Below are 21696 nucleotides of genomic sequence, written 5' to 3' on the forward strand. Positions count from 1 at the left end.
CTCTTCATGATTAAGGCTATGCATTAGAGCACTTGCATTGGCCATGGTTTGGCCTCTTGGCCACTGAAATCCAGTGGATTTTCAGTGGCTTTGTTGCATTCTTGAGGGCCAAAATTAGAGGGGGGTGACCCCCTTTCTCCTTGTCTTGTGTGGGGGTGTTTTGGGCCTTCCAAAGGGACCCTATTTTGCATGCATCAAAGTCTTGTTTCAGGCCTCATTCTGTGAGTTTTAAGGTCTGCCTTGGCGCTGTCCAAGGCCCTTTTGGCCATATTTTATGTCTACAATGCATGTGTAGAGCAATCCCATCCAAGGCCTTTCAAAGGGGCCTTTCTTTGCATGTTTCCTAGACTGATTTTAGGGCCTATTGGTGAGTTTTAGGGCTATAATAATCCATTTCCAGAGTTGGTTTTTGCCATGCTAAGTGTCTATCTTGTATGTGCTTAACAACCCCTCGAATGGCCTTCCAAAGAAGCCCCTCATTTTTGCATGCATTGGCTGCATTTCAGTGATTATTTGGGCATATTTTGGCATGTTTTATTCACTATTTTTGGCTGGTTTGATGAGTTCTCATTTGATTCATATACATGCCATGTAAACCATGCTTGCTAGCCAATGTTGCATGCTATTTTAGTCCATCATGTTAGCATCTTTTGGCCATGTTATAAACTAGAAATGTGCATGTTTTGAGACTGCCTTGGCTCTGTCTTTTGACTTCATGATCAAATAATGCTTGCTTTGTATACTTGTAGTTCAATACATGTGCCTAGTTTTGAGTTTCGAGGCTTATTCCATGCATCGGGTACCATATTTCCATGTTTCGGGATCATTTAGCATCATGTTTCAGTGCTGGAAATTATATGTTTGTATGCCATCTTTCATCCCTTGCCATGTTTTGGTAGAGTGGCATTTGATGCCTTAGGTTCGGTCCTCAGTATGCGTGCATGTGTGCACGCATTTCTGTCGTCTCATTTTCATCTAATGGCCACTGATGTGAGTGTGGCTGAGGTCCACTCATGTTGGTGTAAGTCCATTATGCATTGTGTATGCCATTTCATGGCATTGCGTATGCTAGTTTGTATGTTAGAACATTGTGTATGTCATATTGCGTCGTGCATTATGTATGCCATTTCATAGCATTGCGTATGCTAGGTTGTATGTTAGTCGCATTGCGTATGCCATCTCATTCGCATTGTGTTTGGGATAGGAGTTAGCCCAAACACGGGAAACGAGGGACGTTTCGTACTCCGAGTGACGGTCTCAATTCCCGGTCGCCGACACTCCGGATTACCCATGATGGAGTTTAGGTCTTGTTGTGTTTTCATGTGCATTCATTTCACATCGAGTCGTGCAATTCGACTGCTCGGCCATCATGCATCGAGATGCGTGATTGGTGGCACGAGGATCGAGGACAACACTCCCCGAAGAGTAGTCATGCATACATATGCGAAAATACTTTGCCATGTCCCTTTGTTGCTCTCTGTTGCAGTAAATCAGAAATCAGCGGCCTTCTGGAGCTTTGCACAATATTCCGAGAAAAATTGCAAACAGAGGCAAACCGGGGCATCGCAATGGATTTCCGCGCAAGGCAACTCAAGCATACATCATTCATCATTCGGAATAAGAGCTGAGGCAGTCTGTGGATTTACGTGCTAATTTATATGCTTTCCTAGATTAATCTGTTAATTAATTAGGATTTTTGTATTTATTCGGACTGTATATTATTTATTCGGACCCTCCGAGAGAGGGCACAACTGTAATAAGCATGCGTGCGTGTGATGTATGTCTTCCAACCCCACGTCTTTCTCCCTTTTATTTACCTGCTTATGATGGTTAGATTAGGGCATGTTTCAATTAGCATACAGTATGATAACATGTTTGCATTCATTCATCTGTATTGCATGCACCGGGCTCGGCACATCATACTAACTGCATTTGTATTTCGATTCCGAGTTAAATACTTGTTAGCCGTAGCATCATCATATGCCATGTTTAGAATAGCCGAGCCTATTATAGTTGCATTTTCGCATGTATTGCATTAGGCATTTTTGTATAGTTAGGATCATGCATGGATTTCTAACATAGCTTCTGTTTTGGCTTGGAGTACTCGGTAAGTTTTATGCTTTAGCATCCTTGCATGCATGTGAGTGACTGCCATGACAACATGCTTACCGTGAGGCTATGTGCTTATGTGATATAACTGCCTGAATGCCTGTGGGTGAAGGTTGGGTTATTTGAACTGGAGCAATTCATTAATTGTGAGTTTTAAGCCCACTAGATAGTGGCAAAATCATGTTTTCTAAGCCCACCCGAGGGTGGCAAATCCGCGTCTTAGCGTACTTGCGGGTAGCACCATCAAACCATTTTCAAATAAACAAACATGAAATGTTTTGTTCCAATTCAGGCGACCCAGTCTATACTTGTATGTTGTGCGCATCACATAGTAAATCTAGGCTAATAACCAGAATAAGAACGCATAATATTTTCAAAACCAGATATCATGGTTAGTAGAGGCCGATCTTTGATCGGGCGAGCGGGGGTGCTCACGAAGTGACCTTCCCCAATCGTACCCAAGTTCCCGAGCCGAGGCAACTTTGGTGATGACGGACACGTGGCCTTAGGCAACGAGTCAGGGTTTCTTAAATTTTCCAAAATAAAATATTTAGGTGGCGACTCTATATCTGGCAAAGCAGTTCATGTTTGGCACTTCTTTCAAAAATTCTATTTTCAAAAACGATTTGCCGGATTTGGACTCTTTGATGATTCATCGGTCTTGCATTGCACTCTGTGAGATTAGATACAGGACCGTGACTTTGAGTCCTGAACTGTAGTGAGCCCAATGAACAAAACGGGGGGGAATTCCCTCCCGGGGCGTTCGGGGACGTCTACAGTTTCTGGCGACTCCGCTGGGGATTTAAAGAACTTGACTCGAACTCATGATATCTTGTTTTGACTACACTTATGTGTTTCTTTGCATTGCATTTGCATTGGTGCGCCTAGGATACCGTGTTTGCCATTTGCTATTCCTGAACGGTTTGCCGGAGGCTTGCTTCGAGAAGCATGCCATAAGGCTGACCGGTTACGGGCTCTGCCAGTATGGGAGCACAAACCCCGGTTTTACCGGGGCACCCTTTATGACCATTCAACCTAGTGCATATTCGGAATCCATAGTGACCATTCCAAGCTAGGACAGGTTGCTTACCCGATCATAGGTTGTTTGAAATCGCTGCGTGCGTAGTGAAACCCTAGCTCCTGACAAAATAGGACAGGGAAACCCTACCCCTCCATAGGGGTGTTTTGGCTCTCATTTGCTTGCTATGTGCTTTTAGAGTGCATCTCTACAGGGAATGCATGTATCAGTTTGCAAGTTTGAGTATCAGGCCTGTGGGCATCAGGATCAGTATTTGGGGAATCAGTTTTACCTGAGGATATCAGTTTACAAGCAGAATTTTGGAGCAGAATTCAGTAGGAGGCACCGTCATCCTAGTATGCTCATATCTGTTTTGGTGAAATCGGGCTGAGATGCTGTCTGTTTTCTCTTTTGCTAGGTAGTCTGGGAACCATAGCTTCAGAAGGCTCCGATATCCCCCGAGTACATTGGACTAGTGCTGATAGACTTTGTTAGGTCAGAAATTCAATTTAAGGGCAACCAGTGTTCTTTCGCTGAGGCAAGGCAAAGAAAGGCCAGTCGGGGCTCACCGGTTCATCTGATCCGTCAGTTGCCAGTCACATCACCTTTGTTCGAACTCAGCAGACCGTGATGGCACAGGGTTCGGAAGAATTTGTGGCCGTGATAGCAGCGTTAAATCAAGGAACTGCCATGCAGGCCGGGACCAGTATTGAAACGCAGCGCTCATCTGGGGCATCTGCCTCACATCCAGCTTTAGGACCCCAGCCGAACTTTGACCCACTTCCGCCAGCTGAAGATTTGCAGGGTCCAGATCCTCGAGAAGGGTTGGCTCAAGCTCGAGTTTTCAGACCCCTAGTGCAGCCTAATGAGAGGCTTTATCCCCTTGATGTTAATGAGCTCAATCTGGCCGCAGTGAAAATTGTAAACCTTGAGAAGCAATTCAAAAAGGTACATGGCCTTAACTCCATTCCCGACATTGAGGATGGGTACACCGAGGTTGCCGTATGGCTCCCAGACAGATTCAAAATGCCACATATTGACCGTTTCGATGGGTCTGGAGATCCTATGGTACATATCCGGCTTTTCTTGGATATCCTGAAGCCGATAGGTTTGACTAAGCCACAGAAACTCTCTCTGTATGGAAGAACCTTGTTGGGTGTAGCAGCCACTTGGTATGCCAAATTGGAGGATACAGTGAAGCAAAACTGGGAAGAACTGGCTGAGGCCTTTGTCGATCAGTATTCCTACAATACCCAAGTTGAAATGACTATCCAAGAGCTTGAAGCAACTCACCAGAACCCAACAGAGCCTTTTGTGGAATTCGTTGCGAGGTGGAGAGCAAAGGCAGCACAAATGACAGATCGTCGCCCTTCTGAGAGGGATCAAGTGCAGATGATGGTGCGAAACCTCGAGCATGATATGTTGCAAAAGTTGATAGTCGCTCTGCTATTCACTTTCAAAAGTTTGCATGAACTGGGGGTTCAGATCGAGAATGCGTTCAACAGTGGGATCATTCCCAGAACAAGTGAAGCGACAAGGAGGGTGAGTTTAGGGAGTGCCAATGCTGGTAGTAGCGCTATTCCCAAACCCGCAGAAATCAATACAATCGCCACAGCCAACCCTTTTGCCAATCCAAGCCTACAAACCGCCAGCCCAGCCCGAGCTCAGGGCAGAACTTTCACCCCTCTCTATATGAGCCTAACTAGCGCACTAAAAGTCTTGATGGAAAGAGGGTATCTCAAACCCCTCGATCCTCAACCTCTGCCTGACCCACTCCCAGCCAGACATAACCCCTCCAAGTATTGTGTGTACCATCAGCAGCGCGGTCATGGCACCGATCGTTGCTACCGCCTTCGTCACGAGGTCCAAAATCTCATCGACAACCGGACAATAGCCCCACCTTTAGACCCCAATGACCAAGTACCTCATCCACATCTCAATCTAATCCATACACTGGCCGTCCCTTACGACCCCAGCATATACATCACCCCAGTCCATCTACCCAAGTCTGAGGTGTTTATCCCAGAAAGCATGGACTTATGCATGATGGGTGCATCTGAACCCCAATCATCTCAAACCTGTAAGCCCACCACTTCTGAGTTGATGAGAATGATCGAAGATCTTCAGAGAACTGTGGCAGACTTAGCCTTTGGAATTTTGGCTCCATCATCGACCACATCACAGGCTAGAAGTTTCAATCCAAAAGGCTCCTTAATCTTGGAGCAAGCTGCAACTGAAAAGGGCCAACCTGAAGCCATCTCAGATCTGGGTGTTGGTGTGTCGACAACAATTGGGCTCCGCTCGGATATAGCGACCCGATCCTTTAATAAAGTGGAGGCCAGTGGTAAGAACAAGGTAGGGGTAGACATTGATCCCCATGAACACCTCATGTAGGCTATTGAGGCTTTGAAAGCCGAAGGACTGAACAAACAGCAAGTGATTGCAGTTGTTGAAAAGGCTGTGGATGACACTTTCGCTACTCAAGTTGGGGGCAGTCTGAATCAAAGGGAAAACCGGGAGAAGGGCCGTCATACCAGAGACGATCCTGTTAGCTCTAATCCTCCACTCGGAAGAGATCAGCAAGCCAGGCCAGCACCTGCCCATCTCTTTTCTGGTGCGCCCAGCAAAAATCCACAAACCTTGAAGTACCAACCCCGAGGTCGGAGGGTCTTCCATGCCCTCTATATGCCTTTGTCCAAAGCTCTCCAAATCCTTGTTGGACAAGGCCATCTTAAACCCCTTGAGCCTCGGCCTCTCCCGAACCCTCTTCTGGCTACACATGATGTTAACCAGTACTACGCGTACCATCAGCAAACTGGCCATACTACCGACAACTGTTTTCGTCTTTGCCACGAAGTACAGGATCTGTTTGACAACGGGGTTGTCCTCCCGCCAAGCTCTGCAAAGTTTATCGGCACTAGATCGGTGAATTTGGGGGATAATGTGATGTGATCGGGGGATGAACCAGCTGCGGGTGGCGCTCGATTAACTCCAGACGTGGGAATAACACGCACTGTTCTGAGCAATATGCAAACACCAGTTTTTGTGCTTTCTAACTTGGGTATTGAGTCAGCCTTGTTGTTTTGTATAGAGTCAGTCTTTTTGTTTTGGGTCTGTCTTGTTGTATCGAGTCAGTCCTGTTTTGTTGGAGTCGGGTGATTTTGAGGGTGTTACCTCGGACATCACTTGCTTGTTTTGTGTTTGTCTTTTCGTTTTCTTTTGAGTCTGTTTCTGCCTTGGAGCCAGTTATGCCAACAGATCTGAAATGAAACAGCAGTAATTTCGCACTCTTGTGTTTGCTTCTGCCGTGTGCTAGTTGTGCCGGGATTTGAATGAAACGGCAGTGCATTCCACATGCTCTCTTGTGCCTTGAAATTATTGCATTGACCTAAGTTTTTCAAAACTTTTTTGAACACTGCGGTGAAAGCGAAGAGGAAGGAATTCCTCGGGTTTTGCAAAAATTTGATCAATTGAGAGAAAGAGAGGCATGCTAAGCCCTTAATGAATGAAATCATACTTGTTAGTGTGAGTACTGGAAAGGATCCTGGCTTGATCTAGATTGGTTCTACACTGTCTTCAGCGCGAGCGACTGGTCACTTTCTTAAAACATTCCAAAAAAATGTTTTGCGCGGTCCTGCGAAGACCTGTGTGGAATCGCTCTTGAGATTGTGCAGCCTAGGATCGCTCTCAGCCTCGAGACTCCACCCCTCTTGATTTCAAAACTTGAACTTGGATTTAGAATGTTCAACGGTCAACTACAATGTAAGGCCTGTGTGGCCGGATCAAAAGCAGCCCGTGAAGTAGCGGCGACAAAGTCAGATCAAGAAGCTTGCGAAGCTAGATCAGGAGCACCCCTCGAACTAGAGGCAAAAGAATTTCAAATGTGCTCGAAGAGTCAAAGATGAAGATCAGCGAGAATGCCAAATCCCAGAAGGGAGAAAAGAAGAAAGTATTGGTGAAGGACAACCAAGTTCCTATCCACAACACTAGGGGCAAATTCAGCCCCCCATTGGATGGACTCCTACATCATCAGCGAACAACAGCCATTCTCCTGGATTCAAATGGCTTTGAGATCTCAAACCATTCCATATGGACAAAAGCTACACTTTTACCCTTGAGAGGCTCGCTGGGCCGAAAACCCGGAAGGGCGACCCAGGCAAAAATTAGAGCAAGAAAAGAAGGAAAAGAACAAAAAAAAGAAAAAATGCAAAAAAAAATAAAAATGAAGAAAATGCAAAAAATATTGAATTGAAAAAAAGAAGAAAAGAAAAGAAATAAAAAATTGGAAAGAAAAGAAAAACAGAGCTCGCAAGGTTGAAAACCCGGAAGGGCGGCCTTGGCAAAAGTTAGAGCGCAAAAGGAGAGGTTAATACCCGAGTGTACCTTAAGCCCGAACTACGTAAGGCTTGATTCCCATCTTTGGGATACATAGGCAACTTCATTCTGAAGTCCAGCCACAAAACACTTCAAATTCGACTATGTCCATGTGATGGTTCTGATCATCTTCTGTATCCGAGAGTCTGGTTGTGTTCGTCGCTCTAAGGACTGACTACAATGCGCTGCGGTGCCGTTCAAACAAGGGGCAACTTTCTGTTGCCATACAATGTGCTGCGGTGCTATTCAAACAAGGGGCAACTTTCCGTTGCCATGCAGTGTCCTTCAGATGAGGAGCAGTTTGCCATTGTTATGGATCTGAGGTTGTGCATCTCAAGAGTAGGTTCCGTGCTTGTTGAGCAGTGACCATTTGCAAAAATAGTTTTTGAAAATTTTTACTGAGGTTGACTAATTTTCTCAAAAATTATCCCATCTTTTTCTAAAACTATACCTTTTTCTTGGATCCAAAAAAGGAAAACTTTTAGTGCTCATAACCTGACTTGCATGATTTCAAATCAAAAATCGAACAAACATGTTAATCTAACCCTCATTTTGGTTAAAATTGTTTTAGCAGAAGCCAAAAACAAAAAATGGTCAAAATGATGAACTAGGGGCACATTTGAGTCAGGTGTTCTGTCTTTTCCCCCATTGTCAACATACTTTCCAGAAAGGGCACTCTACTTGCCGGAAAGGGCACTCTACTTGCCGGAAAGGACACTGTATTCGCCAGAAAGGACACAGCGGAAGCTAACCGCAAAAGGGTTGAAAGCTCTCACATCCTCCAAGCAATGAGGTACCAAGCCAAGTGCGAAGCACGAACTGGAATGGGGCAAGATATTCCACTCCCTCATCTGGACAGATCTAATCACGCCCAAATTCCCCAACAGAGCATCGTCAACCGATGTCAGATGCAAATTTGCTACACACCCAGTTGTAGCGCAATTCCTCTGTGGGAGGAATTCACTAGCTATGCGCAGAAGAAAGAGAATCTAGTAGAATGCTAGAGGCAAGAGCTCGCAACTTCTTGTTTATCCATCAACCACCCAGGGGAGGGAGAAAAAAAATGAGAGATTAAAGAATAGAGAGATGTGCGCTGAAAGAAAAAGTGAGGAAAAGGATTTTGTGAGAAAAGCCGAGCCTGAGGGCCGAGTGATGTGAGAATCACAAATAAGAGAGGGTGGGAAACAATACCTAGAGAAATAGGCTCCCTGTGCATGTCTGAGTGTCGTGTCTTTTTGTTTTATCTTGATTTTTGTTTTGAGTCGTTTCGAGTGTTACTCGATGTGTTTAGGTTGTTTACCTTTTGTTTTCCGTTGTTGAGTCGTAGTGCGCTGTGTTCAGTCATAGGCTCAATACCCGGTCGAGAACTCATTCTTAATTTCAAAAATGAATCATTTTGTGCTCAGAGTGCTGTGCCATTCTCCACATTTGTGCAAAACAAGATTTGTTCTTTCATAAAAATCGCAGGGTTCAACCCGGGTCATGTGAAAATAGTAGAACAAGGACCTATCTGAAGCTGTATAGGTTCCAGACTGCAAAGCAAAAGAAAAGAGGGAAAATTTGGAGCATCTTAGCATGTTTCAACTTCGGCAATTCCGAGACTACATTCCAAGTGCACCTTCTCAGGCCTCGTCGTTTTCTTTAGAGTATGAGTGTATCTCAACCCCAAGTGTAAGCCTGCTTCAAGTCAGAATGGCAATTAAAGCAGCAGCAGATGTTATCTCTCGCCAATATAGACAAGGTGTCCCCTTTTGAGCTGAGCGTGTTGCCAAGTCCTCCGAGAGGTAAATCGGAGGCACCAGAGTACATATTTGATGCTCCTCTATTGCATAGAATGTCAACTTCTATATATACTTCTGTTGCATGCGTGCCGCGCATCGTTATGATTCATGCATAGAATATGCTTGCTTTCAATTTTACATAGAATATGCTTGCTTTCAATATTGCATAGAATATGCTCCTATTTCATACATGGAAAATGCCCCCATACTTGCATAGAAGATGCATTTTATCGCACTGTCTTGTGCACTTACACTTTGTATCTTACTTGCACTGTCTTGTGCACTTACACTTTGTATCTTACTTGCACTGTCTTGTGCATCTTGTGGTTGTATCTCCACTCGCACTGTTTTGTGCATTTCGAATCAATCGCGCTGTTTAGCGTATCGCACTATTTTGTGCATTTCAAATCAATCGCGCTGTTTAGCGTATCACACTGTTTTGTGCATTTCAAATCAATCGCGCTGTTTAGCGTATCGCATTGTTTAGTGCATTTCAAATCAATCGCGCTGTTTAGCGTATCGCACTGTTTTGCGCATTTCAAATCAATCGCGCTCTTTAGCGTATCGCACTGTTTTGTGCATTTCAAATCAATCGCGCTGTTTAGCGTATCGCACTGTTTTGTGCATTTCAAATCAATCGCGCTGTTTAGCGTATCGCACTGTTTTGTGCATTTCAAAACAATCGCGCTGTTTAGCGTATCGCACTGTTTAGTGCATTTCAAATCATTCGCGGTATTTTGTGCATCGCGCTGTTTTGTACAGGTTCAGGTTCGCGCTATTTTGCGCATCGCACTGTCTTGTGCACTTTCGCATTTGTAATCACTCGCGTTGTTTAGCGTATCGCACTGTTTTGTGCAATTTACTTTCGCGCTTTCTTGCGCATCGCATTGTTTTGTGCAATTTACTTCCGCGCTTTCTTGCGCATCGCACTGTTTTGTGCATTGCATTGTATCATTCGCGCTATCTTGCGTACCTTACTTGCACTTGTTAGTGCATTGTATCGCGCTATCTTGCGCACCTTATCTGCATCGCACTATTTTGTGCATTCGCCCTACTCGCACTGTCTTGCGCACCTTACCTGCACTTGTTAGTGCATTGCATCGCGCTATCTTGCGCACCTTATATGTATTGCACTGTTTTGTGCATTCACCATGCTCGTACTGTTTTGTACACCTTATCTGCATCGCACTATTTTGTGCATCTTCTTAACACTGTTTTGTACATTCACTCTGCATCGCACTGTCTTGTGCACCCTTTGGTCTAGGAGACCTTAAATTCTCTAAAGGTGCAATTCCTTTGGTGTTTGTCGTGCCCGAACGACTTCCGGTGGTCTGGTATAGCCACCTGCTTGTGTTTGCGGTGAGTTCCTAGGAGACCAACTGAGACGGTGGAAACTAGAGTTCGAATGGCTTATGCCTAGAACGCAAAGGTTCGGAATTTCCGAGATTAAAGTCTGGTTTAAATACCCAGAGGTATATCCTCGGCTTGAAATCTGTATGGCAGCCCCATAGATTGAGATAGCATATGTATGCGCCTCAATTCTGGATACTGAACCAACCTAGTCTGTCACCCTGTTAGAGAATAGGGAAAGCTGCAACCATAGTCAAGGAGAAAAGTAGTACCTGTGGTTCAATTAAGAAGAAGAGGAAGATTCCCACATCAGCGTGAGGTAGGACATTGCCGAGGTAAGTCATTGCCAATTGCCCCTGTAAGGTACCTCCCTTTTCCTAGCTATCACATTGCATTTTAGTCATTACAGTGCATTGCATAAATCCTGAATTTTCAAACTGGCTTCGCATAGCGTATAAGTCCAAGTTTCAAAACCGGCTTCGCGTAGCGTACAAGTCCAATTTTCAAACCGGCTTCGCGTAGCGTATAAGTCCAATTATCAAAATCTTCCTGCATATCATTTTGCATCCTGCCCCTAAACTACGCTGGTTTGATTCCTTGCAAAGGGATACGTAGGCAGCCTGCGGGCACAACCATTTATTTATCTATATTTTGTTTGTTTGTCCAAGTCTTCGGCCTTGTCAAAAATGGGTCATCTCTGGGCTTTAACACTCACTCCCGTCACTTCTTGACTTCCGAGTTCTGTCAAAGAGGGGCAACTGTAGACACCCCATTTTTGACCGCTTTTAAGACTTGGACACGACTGATGGTTTTGGAAGTTGTGCAGTGCAAAGGGTCGATTTCTTCGGCAAGAGGAGAGTCAAATCTCAACTTCATACCCCTTTTTGGACCAAAACAATATTAATAAAAAGATTTTAGACCTTAAAACCCTCTCTTTCAAAACGTTTTTGAAATAAAGTTTTTACGATGTTCCAAGGCTCACATTTTGTCAAATGTTGTGCTTTTCGGTAAACCGAGCAAGGACAAAGTGAAAATGAATGAAAGAGAGATGAAATTTTGAAAACTCTTTCAAAACACCATGTCTAGGGGTTTGGAGTTGAATAAAAGAGGAGAAGAGAAACGAAAACTAGTTTGGGAGAGGTTCGGCATGAATTCGGGTAGGACCGAAATTGCGCGACACCACCGAAACGGGCATAACTCTTTACACAGGAGGAATTTTGATGCGAGGTTGGCGCCATTGGAAAGATAAATTTTGGGGATTCAATGCAGCCACATGGCCAACCAGAAAATCAGATGGCAGACCAGAAAAATCAGGTGGTCCAAAGTGGTTCAGCATGAATCCGGGAGGACCAAAAACTGTGCGGTTTCACCGAAACGGGCATAACTCTTTTCACAGGAGGAATTTAGATGTTAGGTTATTACCATTGGAAAGGAGACTTCCGGGGCTTCATTTCACACTCAAGAATATATTAAAACCAAGTCCGGGTGGGAGAGATATGGTTGGTTGAAGCCCGGTTGGACCGAATCTGCGCGGCTTCACCAAAACAGGCATAACTTTTTGCACAGGAGGAATTTTAATGCAAGGTTTGTGGCATTGGAAAGCTAACTTCAAGGGATTCATGGAAGACCAGATTTGGGGCTTGAACCTTTTGACCCCTAGTCGGCCGACCAGGGGGAGTGGCCGGCCGGCCACTTGAACTGGCCGGCCTGCTTCTTGCTTTTTGCTCTCTTTGAGTGTAATCTAGCTGTGCCAGCTGGGGACCATTTGGTGCATCCTCCATACACGTATGGAGGATCTTTGAAGCTTCCAAAAGAAGCTTTGGCCTCTCTTCTCTATAAGAGAGGCCCTCCTCTTCATATCTAAGGGTTAGAAAAATTTGGCCAAGGCACATGCACTCCACCCTCCATAGCCTTCTTCTCCAAAGCTCCAAACCTTAATTTTCTTTGCCATTTACACTACACCTCTAAGCCTAACACCTCCACCATCCATTCCAGCACCTTGGAACTCATTTTCAGAGGTTCAAAGCTCACTTTCTCGGTCCAGGGTTGGCTGCATTGCTGTGCTACAAGGGTAAGTCCTCATTTTCCCCATTTTTGCATTATTTTGCTCTATACCTTAGCTCCATTTCCAAGCATTTTAGGGCCTTGGTGTAAACTGAAAATAGTCTTATTTTGGGCTCCTCTTCATGTTTTTTTAAGGGCACTTTGCTGTTTGAGGTCATCTACTTCCCCTTATCCTCTATCTCTCTTTTAGGGCTATTTTTGCATCATATTTTAGGCTTACTTGTGAACATTTTCGAGATTTTTCATAAACTGGAAAAGTTATTATTTTGAGCCCCTCTTCAAGTTTTATTAAGGGCATTTTTCTGTTTGGGGTCATCTTCCCTCTATGCATGCTTCATCTCTTCATGATTAAGGCTATGCATTAGAGCACTTGCATTGGCCATGGTTTGGCCTCTTGGCCACTGAAATCCAGTGAATTTTCAGTGGCTTTGTTGCATTCTTGAGGGCCAAAATTAGAGGGGGGTGACCCCCTTTCTCCTTGTCATGTTTGGGGGTGTTTTGGGCCTTCCAAAGGGACCCTATTTTGCATGCATCAAAGTCTTGTTTCAGGCCTCATTCTATGAGTTTTAAGGTCTGCCTTGGCGCTGTCCAAGGCCCTTTTGGCCATATTTTATGTCTATAATGCATGTGTAGAGCAATCCCATCCAAGGCCTTTCAAAGGGGCCTTTCTTTGCAAGTTTCCTAGACTGATTTTAGGGCCTATTTGGTGAGTTTTAGGGCTGTCATAATCCATTTCCAGAGTTGGTTTTTGCCATGCTAAGTGTCTATCTTGTATGTGCTTAACAACCCCTTGAATGGCCTTCCAAAGAAACCCCTCATTTTTGCATGCATTGGCTGCATTTCAGTTATTATTTGGGCATATTTTGGCATGTTTTATTCACTATTTTTGGCTGGTTTGATGATTTCTCATTTGATTCATATACATGCCATGTAAACCATGCTTGCTAGCCAATGTTGCATGCTATTTTAGTCCATCATGTTAGCATCTTTTGGCCATGTTCTAAACTAGAAATGTGCATGTTTTGAGACTGCCTTGGCTCTATCTTTTGACTTCATGATCAAATAATGCTTGCTTTGTATACTTGTAGTTCAATACATGCGCCTAGTTTTGAGTTTCAAGGCTTATTCCATGCATCGGGTGCCATATTTCCATGTTTCGGGATCATTTAGCATCATGTTTTAGTGCTGCAAATTATATGTTTGTATGCCATCTTTCATCCCTTACCATGCTTTGGTAGAGTGGCATTTGATGCCTTAGGTTCGATCCTCGGTATGAGTGCATGTGTGCACGCATTTTGGTCGTCTCATTTTCATCTAATGGCCACTGATGTGAGTGTGGCTGAGGTCCACTCATGTTGGTGTAAGTCCACTATGCATTGTGTATGCCATTTCATAGCATTGCGTATGCTAGGTTGTATGTTAGAACATTGTGTATGTCATGTTGCGTCGTGCATTGTGTATGCCATTTCATAGCATTGTGTATGCTAGGTTGTATGTTAGTCGCATTGTGTATGCCATCTCATTCGCATTGTCTTTGGGATAGGAGTTAGCCCGAACACGGGAAACGAGGGACGTTTCGTACTCCGAGTGACGGAACGTGTCTCAATTCCCGATCACTGACACTCCGGATTACCCATGATGGAGTTTAGGTCTTGTTGTGTTTTCATGTGTATTCATTTCACATCGATTCGTGCAATTCGACTCCTCGGCCATCATGCATCGAGATGCGTGATTGGCGGCACGAGAATCGAGGACTACACTCCCCGAAGAGTAGTCATGCATACATATGTGAAAATACTTTGCCATGTCCCTTTGTTGCTCTCTGTTGCAGTAAATCAGAAATCAGTGGCCTTCTGGAGCTTTGCACAATATTTCGAGAAAAATTGCAAACAGAGGCAAACCGGGGCATCGCAATGGATTTCCGCGCAAGGCAACTCAAGCATACATCATTCATCATTCGGAATAAGAGCTGAGGCAGTCCGTGGATTTGCGTGCTAATTTATATGCTTTCCTAGATTAATCTGTTAATTAATTAGGATTTATGTCTTTATTCGGACTGTACTATTTATTCAGACTGTATATTATTTATTCGGACCCTCCGAGCGAGGGCACAACTGTAATAAGCGTGCGTGCGTGTGATGTATGTCTTCCAACCCCACGTCTTTCTCCCTTTTATTTACCTACTTATGATGGTTTGATTAGGGCATGTTTCAATTAGCATACAGTATGATAACATGTTTGCATTCATTCATCTGTATTGCATGCACCGGGCTCGGCGCATCATACTAACTGCATTTGTATTTCGATTCCGAGTTGAATACTTGTTAGCTGTAGCATCATCATATGCCATGTTTAGAATAGCCGAGCCTATTATAGTTGCATTTTCGCATGTGTTACATTAGGGATTTTTGTATAGTTAGGATCATGCATGGATTTCTAACATAGCTTCTGTTTTGGCTTGGAGTACTCTGTAAGTTTTATGCTTTAGCATCGTTGCATGCGTGTGAGTGACTGCCATGACAGCATGCTTACCATGAGGCTATGTGCTTATGTGATATAACTGCCTGAATGCCTGTGGGTGAAGGTTGGGTTATTTGAACTGGAACAATTCATTAATTGTGAGTTTTAAGCCCACTAGATAGTGGCAAAATCATGTTTTCTAAGCCCACCCGAGGGTGGCAAATCCGCGTCTTAGCGTACTTGCGGGTAGCACCATCAAACCATTTTCAAATAAACAAACATGAAATGTTTTGTTCCAATTCAGGCGACCTAGTCTATACTTGTATGTTGTGCGCATCACATAGTAAATCTAGGCTAATAACCAGAATAAGAACGCATAATGTTTTCAAAACTAGATATCATGGTTAGTAGAGGCCGATCTTTGATCGGGCGAGCGGGGGTGCTCACGAAGTGACCTTCCCCAATCGTACCCAAGTTCCCGAGCCGAGGCAACTTTGGTGATGACGGACACGTGGCCTTAGGCAACGAGTCAGGGTTTCCTAAATTTTCCAAAATAAAATATTTAGATGACGACTCTGTATCTGGCAAAGCAGTCCATGTTTGGCACTTCTTTCAAAAAATCTATTTTCAAAAACGATTTGCCAGATTTGGACTCTTTGATGATTCATCGGTCTTGCATTGCACTCTGTGAGATTAGATACAGGACCGTGACTTTGAGTCCTGAACTGTAGTGAGCCCAATGAACAAAACGGGAGGGGATTCCCTCCCGGGGCGTTCGAGGACATGTACAGTAACCAATTGGAATTGAAACATAAGATATAGTAGTTGATATCTGGGTTTTGGAATTTTTCGAATTGCGTAGAATGGGTTTTAAGTTTCAAAGTTAACGAACAGTTCGGAAAAACCTGTCTAAAATTTTATTTTACCTCAAAGCGTCACTTAATTAAGTTTTGATCGGAACCCATGTCTTGATTAATTTTGGACTTTGAAGAACATGAATTTGGGTATTATTTAATAGCTCCTAATGACACCATCCGACGACCTCCATTGTTCCACTACAAAAAATTAAGGTTTTAGTGACCAAAATTTAGAGACAAAATTATTTTTTACGAACTAAATATTTTTGTCTAGAAAAGTGTCGTTATTATATTTTTAGCAACGAAAATTAGACATTAGTAATAAATTATTATCTTTTTGGCACCAAATTATTTTTCTAAAAAAATAAACCATTTTGACACTAAATTATTTTGTTCTTAAAAGCGTATGTATTAGTGAAATTTTTAAGATTTTGTCATTAAAGTCCTTATTTTTTGACTTTTCGGGACAATTATTTAGCGACTACCTTCACGACAATAGAAATTGGTCCCTAAATGTCTTTTGCAACAAAATTCACTTTTCGAGACCAAAAAATTTAATTTCTAAAACTCTTATATGTTGTAGAGTTCTCTCCATCTTGCAGCCTCTCTTTCCACAATAATACTGTTTTCATTTTTTGGCAACCCCATCACCAATACAATGCTCACCTTATTCATTCCGATTGACAATTCTCACCGTTGTGATGTCCACCATAGCAACCCCGACCATTGCAATCGCATCACCCATCCCTTACGACCTTAGACTGGAACGAAGAGAGATTGACAACGAAATGGATACAAATAGAGAGAGATTAAGGCATGGTTTGGGAAAAGGGTTTGGGGGATTTTTGCGCTAAAATAACCACAAAAAGCAAAATAGGCTTTTTAATCTAATAAGACGAAACAACACATCTAACCAATTATCATTACATTTTTTATCTCACAAAAAAGTCAAAAAAGCCAAAAAAGCCAAAAGTCCTTCCAAAATCAGGCTTTTTAGCCCTAGGCTAAAATAGTCAAAAAAGTCAAAAAGCCAACCCACTTCCCAAACCATACCTAAAAGTTTTACGCCTTGTTTGGAAAACTAGTGCCACACAAACGGTGTTAGTTTGAACATATATCACCGAACAAATAGTGGTGGTTCGGTCATAAACTACTAAACCAGATTTGGGCAATTAGGACCACTAAACAAATGGTAGTAGTTCGGACATATACCATCAAACAAATGGTAGTGTTTCAACCATAGATTGCAAAACCAAATATGGATAGTTTGCAAAGGGAGGCAGAGGTTGCGAATAGAGGGTTTAGAAGAGCCACTAGAGATACTACTTCGGTGGCGAAGAGGTGTGAAGGAGATGGTGGAGAGGGGTTGAGGTGTGAGCGATGGTGGAATGTGTCACCGGAGAAGGTGACGGTAGCAGGAGAGGGGGTGCTGTCAAAGAAGGGGAGGGAAAAATGATAAGGGTGCAAAGAAAGAGGGTAAAGTGAGAAGACGGTAGGGGTCCGAAGAAATATAAGTAAGGAGCAATTTTGAAAGTTAGAGAACAAAGAAATAGAATGTGCAAAATAAAAAGACATGTATAAATAGCAACACTCTATTAAAAAGTGTGCAAATATGAATATAATAAACTTAGTGGCTAAAATGTATATATATACATATAACAAATTTTTATTAGAAAAGGCAAGTTGTTTCCTGTTAAAATGACGCTAACAAACAAAAAAAAAAACTATATAAAAATTTGTACATAATGGCTGATATAAACAAAAAAAATAAAAAAATAAAAAAATTTGTACATAATGACACTGTTGAATTAAAACGAAAAACGCAATTGTCATGTTATTCTCATAAAAAACAAAGAAAAATTTATAAATTTTTCTTTTAGTTATTAAGACACATGTGGAACAATGCTTAAGACTATTGTTATATTGACAAAAATTTTCATAGGACAAATTACGTTCTTGTATTTTGATTTTATGTCATTTCGGTCTTTATAATTTTAATTAGTTCGATTTTGATTTTAAATTTGATTTTGACTCAATTCCAATTGCGTACAATTGTTAGTATTTTTTAATGAAAAATATGCACTTAAGTGACATATGTCAAACTTTTCAACGCAAAATTATAAATTTGTTCAACTTAGTAAGTTAAGTTCAACCAATTTAGTTATAGTTTTCCATGAAAAATAATAACTGCGTTATTAAGTGGACCAAATTGACACAATCTAAAATCAAGAGTCAAAATTAAGTTAATAAAAAGTGTAGACACTACAACATTTTCTTACTTTAGTGACATTTGAAAGTGCCACAAAACTATTATTCTAATGACATTTTTTGGTCTTGTGGCATTTTGAACAAGTGTCACTTCTATCGGTGCCACGGTAGATAAGAGTGCCACAGTAGATACTTGCAAGTGCCACTGTACCATCATGACTGAAAACTTTCAATGACATTTTAATGTCATGGTAGATATTATTTGTGGCACTATCAAGCGCCATTAAAAAAAGAGTTAGTGACACTTGTAAGTGTCATTACACCATCAAGACTAAAACTTTTCAGTGACACTTTAATGTCATGGTAGGCACTATTCGTGACGCTATTAAGTGTCATTCATGACGATAATTCGTTGTAGAACAATTTGATCCGCTCTTGCGGAGACTCGTACCGCCAACCTTCCGCACCATAAACCTTATACACCACACTCTTTCCACTACACCTCTATAGCACCACATGATTATATATGCAACATATATTATTTATGTAGTACATACATCCATATTAATATAAAAGTATATGTATAAACATAATTATTTTATTGAACATAATTTATGTAAAATAAACTATTTACTACCAAAATAAAAAAAAGACCACTTTTGGCAACTAAAAAATTCTATACTTTTGGCTACTAATTATTTTTTAGTTGCTAAAAAACTTAACTTTTGTCGACCAAAATCGGATTTGGTCGCCGAAGATGTGACATTTCAACTAGAGCCTTATATGTTTTGTGGTTCTGTGGCATTTTTCTAAAACATTTAATGCCAATTTTTATTTTTGTGGCATTTTCTAAAAACATGCTACTAGTGTAGTGTCACTAAAGTGTAAATTTATTGTAGTGACATTTTTGTTGTAGTGAAGTGACTTTTTTAAATTGAAATGCCATTAGAGCCTTGTATGTTTGTGGCTCTATGACATTTTTCTAAAAAATGCCACCAAATATTCTTTTTGTGACATTTTTTAAGAACATGCCACTAGTATGGTGTCACTAAAATATGTTTTTGTTATAGTGTTGTGACACTTGTTCATTGAAATGTCACTAGAGCCTTTTATGTTTGTCGTTTTGTGGTTTTTCAAAAACGTGCCACTAAATATCATTTTTGTGGCATTTTCTAAAAATATGCCACTAGTGTAGTGCCACTAAAGTATGTTTTTGTTGTAGTTTTGTGACACTTGTTCATTGAAATGTCACTAGAGCCTTTTATGTTTGTCGTTTTGTGACATTTTTAAAAATGTGCCACTAAATATCAATTTTTGTGGCATTTTCTAAAAATATGCCACTAATGTAGTGTCACTAAAGTATATTTTTGTTGTAGTGAGAGAACAAAGTGACATGAGGGATAAAATGTAGAGACTATCGATATAATTCATCCATTTTCATATTATGTTTTTGTTCATAACAAGATGACGTATTGTGGTCTTATTATTTTTAAGACAACAATGCATCACTTTAATTTATACGTGGAAACCATTACTTTTCATTCTTGATGAAATTTTTCTTTATGAAAATTAAGTTGACAAATTTTTTTAAGAAATAAAGATAAAATTTATAGAGAAAATTCATCCAAAATTATACATAAGTAATATTTTTGAAATTATGAGATATAATCAAGAAGGTTTTGGTTGAAAATGAAATCATCACAGTAACACTATTAGATAAAAAAATAAAAAATAAAAAATACACAAAAATTTGTATGTAACGTTACTCATTTCAAAAACTTGAAAGGTAAAGTGACTGCTTGACAAAGTACTGTTATATTCAATTGGCTCTACCAACCTACATTTACTTCTATGGCCTTCTAAATAATAAATAGGCACATACATACACACATATATGTATATATCAATATATGTGTATGAATATACATAAGAAAGATCCCACCAGTCCCCTCTTTTTGATCCACCTTCTCTCTCTCTCTCACCACCACTCCTTCAGAATCTCCTCCTCAGCTTCTGACTGTCCATTAATGCCTCAATAACAACTCACATTCACAATCCAAAAGAATAGAAGAAGCAATATAACATTCAATCCATATTTCTCAAAAAAAAAAAAAAAATGGTGAAGAAAATGAAGCTTCCATTTCGCTTCAAGACCACAGAAGCAACAGCTTCATGGCCATGGCTGTCTTGTGGAAACCCTAAAACCCTCTCTTTCCGAGCCGGCAGCAAAGTATTCAAGACAACCAACTCTGCTGCCATGGACATGCCGACGGAGTCATGGTTCACCACCACCTCAGAGTCGGGAAGCTTCTGGCTCGAGTTGGAGGAGGCCAGTGGTGGGGAGTCGATAGAGACGGTGATACGAGGGTTAAGGTCGGCAGAGAAGCCAGGGAGGCTGTTTTTCGAGCCGGGAGAGACGAGTTCGATACTAGAGGAGGCGAAGACAAATGGGTTTCCATTCAAAGAGAGTACTGTGGTTATGGCAATGGATTCGAAGGAGCCTTACATGGACTTCAAGAGGTCAATGGAGGAAATGGTGGAGGCTCATGGGTTGAAGGATTGGGAATGCCTTGAAGAGCTCTTGAGCTGTTACTTGAGGGTCAATGGAAAGGACAATCATGGGTATATAGTTGGAGCGTTTGTTGATTTGTTGCTTGGTCTTGCTTTTGCTTCTTCATCATCATGTTCATGTTCATGTTCATCTTCTTCTTTTAATCATGAGCAATCTTCTTCCAGTACTACCACTGCTCACTCTCTTACCTCTCCTCTATCATTTTCTTCTTCCACTTCTTCTAGTCCTTGTTTATCTTTATTAGAAATCGAGAATAAGATTGAAAAAACAGTAGCTTATAGTTCATCCTCTTCAGATGCCTGATTATTTGCCAAATTATGAATGTACGTACACTACTAGTTTGAGAAATGAATGTGAAACTTCATTCTGGCTCTCTCTTCATTCTCTCTCTGTGTGTTGTTTCAATATACAACTAGTGTTAAAGAACACAAAATATTTCACACTATAATCTATAAAAAAATACAATGGATGCCTAAGTTTAAACTTAGGCCTAGTTTGGGAGTAACTTTTTTAGCTAAAAAGTAAAAAACTCAGATCTCGTTTGGCAAGTGATTTTTTTAGTCAAAAAGTTAAAAAATTACTAAAAAAATCAAAAAGCTAACAACCTATACCAAAAAGTCAAAGATTCCATTTTCTCTCTACTTTTTGCACATTTTTTCGTAAAAATTCAAAAAGTCAACTCAAACATACTGGTTTTTTTATATTATATTTTAGCTAAAAAGTCAAAAATTTATTAAAAAAGCTTATTTTCAAACGAGGCACTATAAGTTGTCACATCACTCTCTCTACTTTTCTGCATATCTTTTCGTAAAAAGTCAAAAAATTACTAAAATAGCTTGTTTCCAAACAAGACTTTACTAGTTCTTGTTTGTGTCATTTTGATTTTTACATTTGAAATTGATT

General features: G+C 41.3%; 1 protein-coding gene across 1 annotated transcript; it reads left to right on the top strand.

Moving 5' to 3' along the window:
- Window positions 1-20242: 20242 nt before the first annotated feature.
- LOC114271104 (transcription repressor OFP13) lies at window positions 20243-21096 on the top strand. The gene has a single exon (XM_028212710.2). It carries the CDS (start codon window positions 20338-20340, stop codon window positions 21094-21096), a length of 759 nt encoding a protein of 252 aa, XP_028068511.2. The 5' UTR covers window positions 20243-20337.
- The last annotated feature ends 600 nt before the right edge of the window (window positions 21097-21696 follow it).

This window comes from Camellia sinensis, chromosome 10, assembly GCF_055761805.1.
Source record: "Camellia sinensis isolate YWXY chromosome 10, ASM5576180v1, whole genome shotgun sequence".
NCBI classification, from domain to species: Eukaryota; Viridiplantae; Streptophyta; class Magnoliopsida; order Ericales; family Theaceae; genus Camellia; species Camellia sinensis.

Excerpts from the sequence above, each read along its gene's own strand:
- LOC114271104 (XM_028212710.2), top strand. The coding sequence starts at position 20,338 with ATGGTGAAGAAAATGAAGCTTCCATTTCGCTTCAAGACCACAGAAGCA.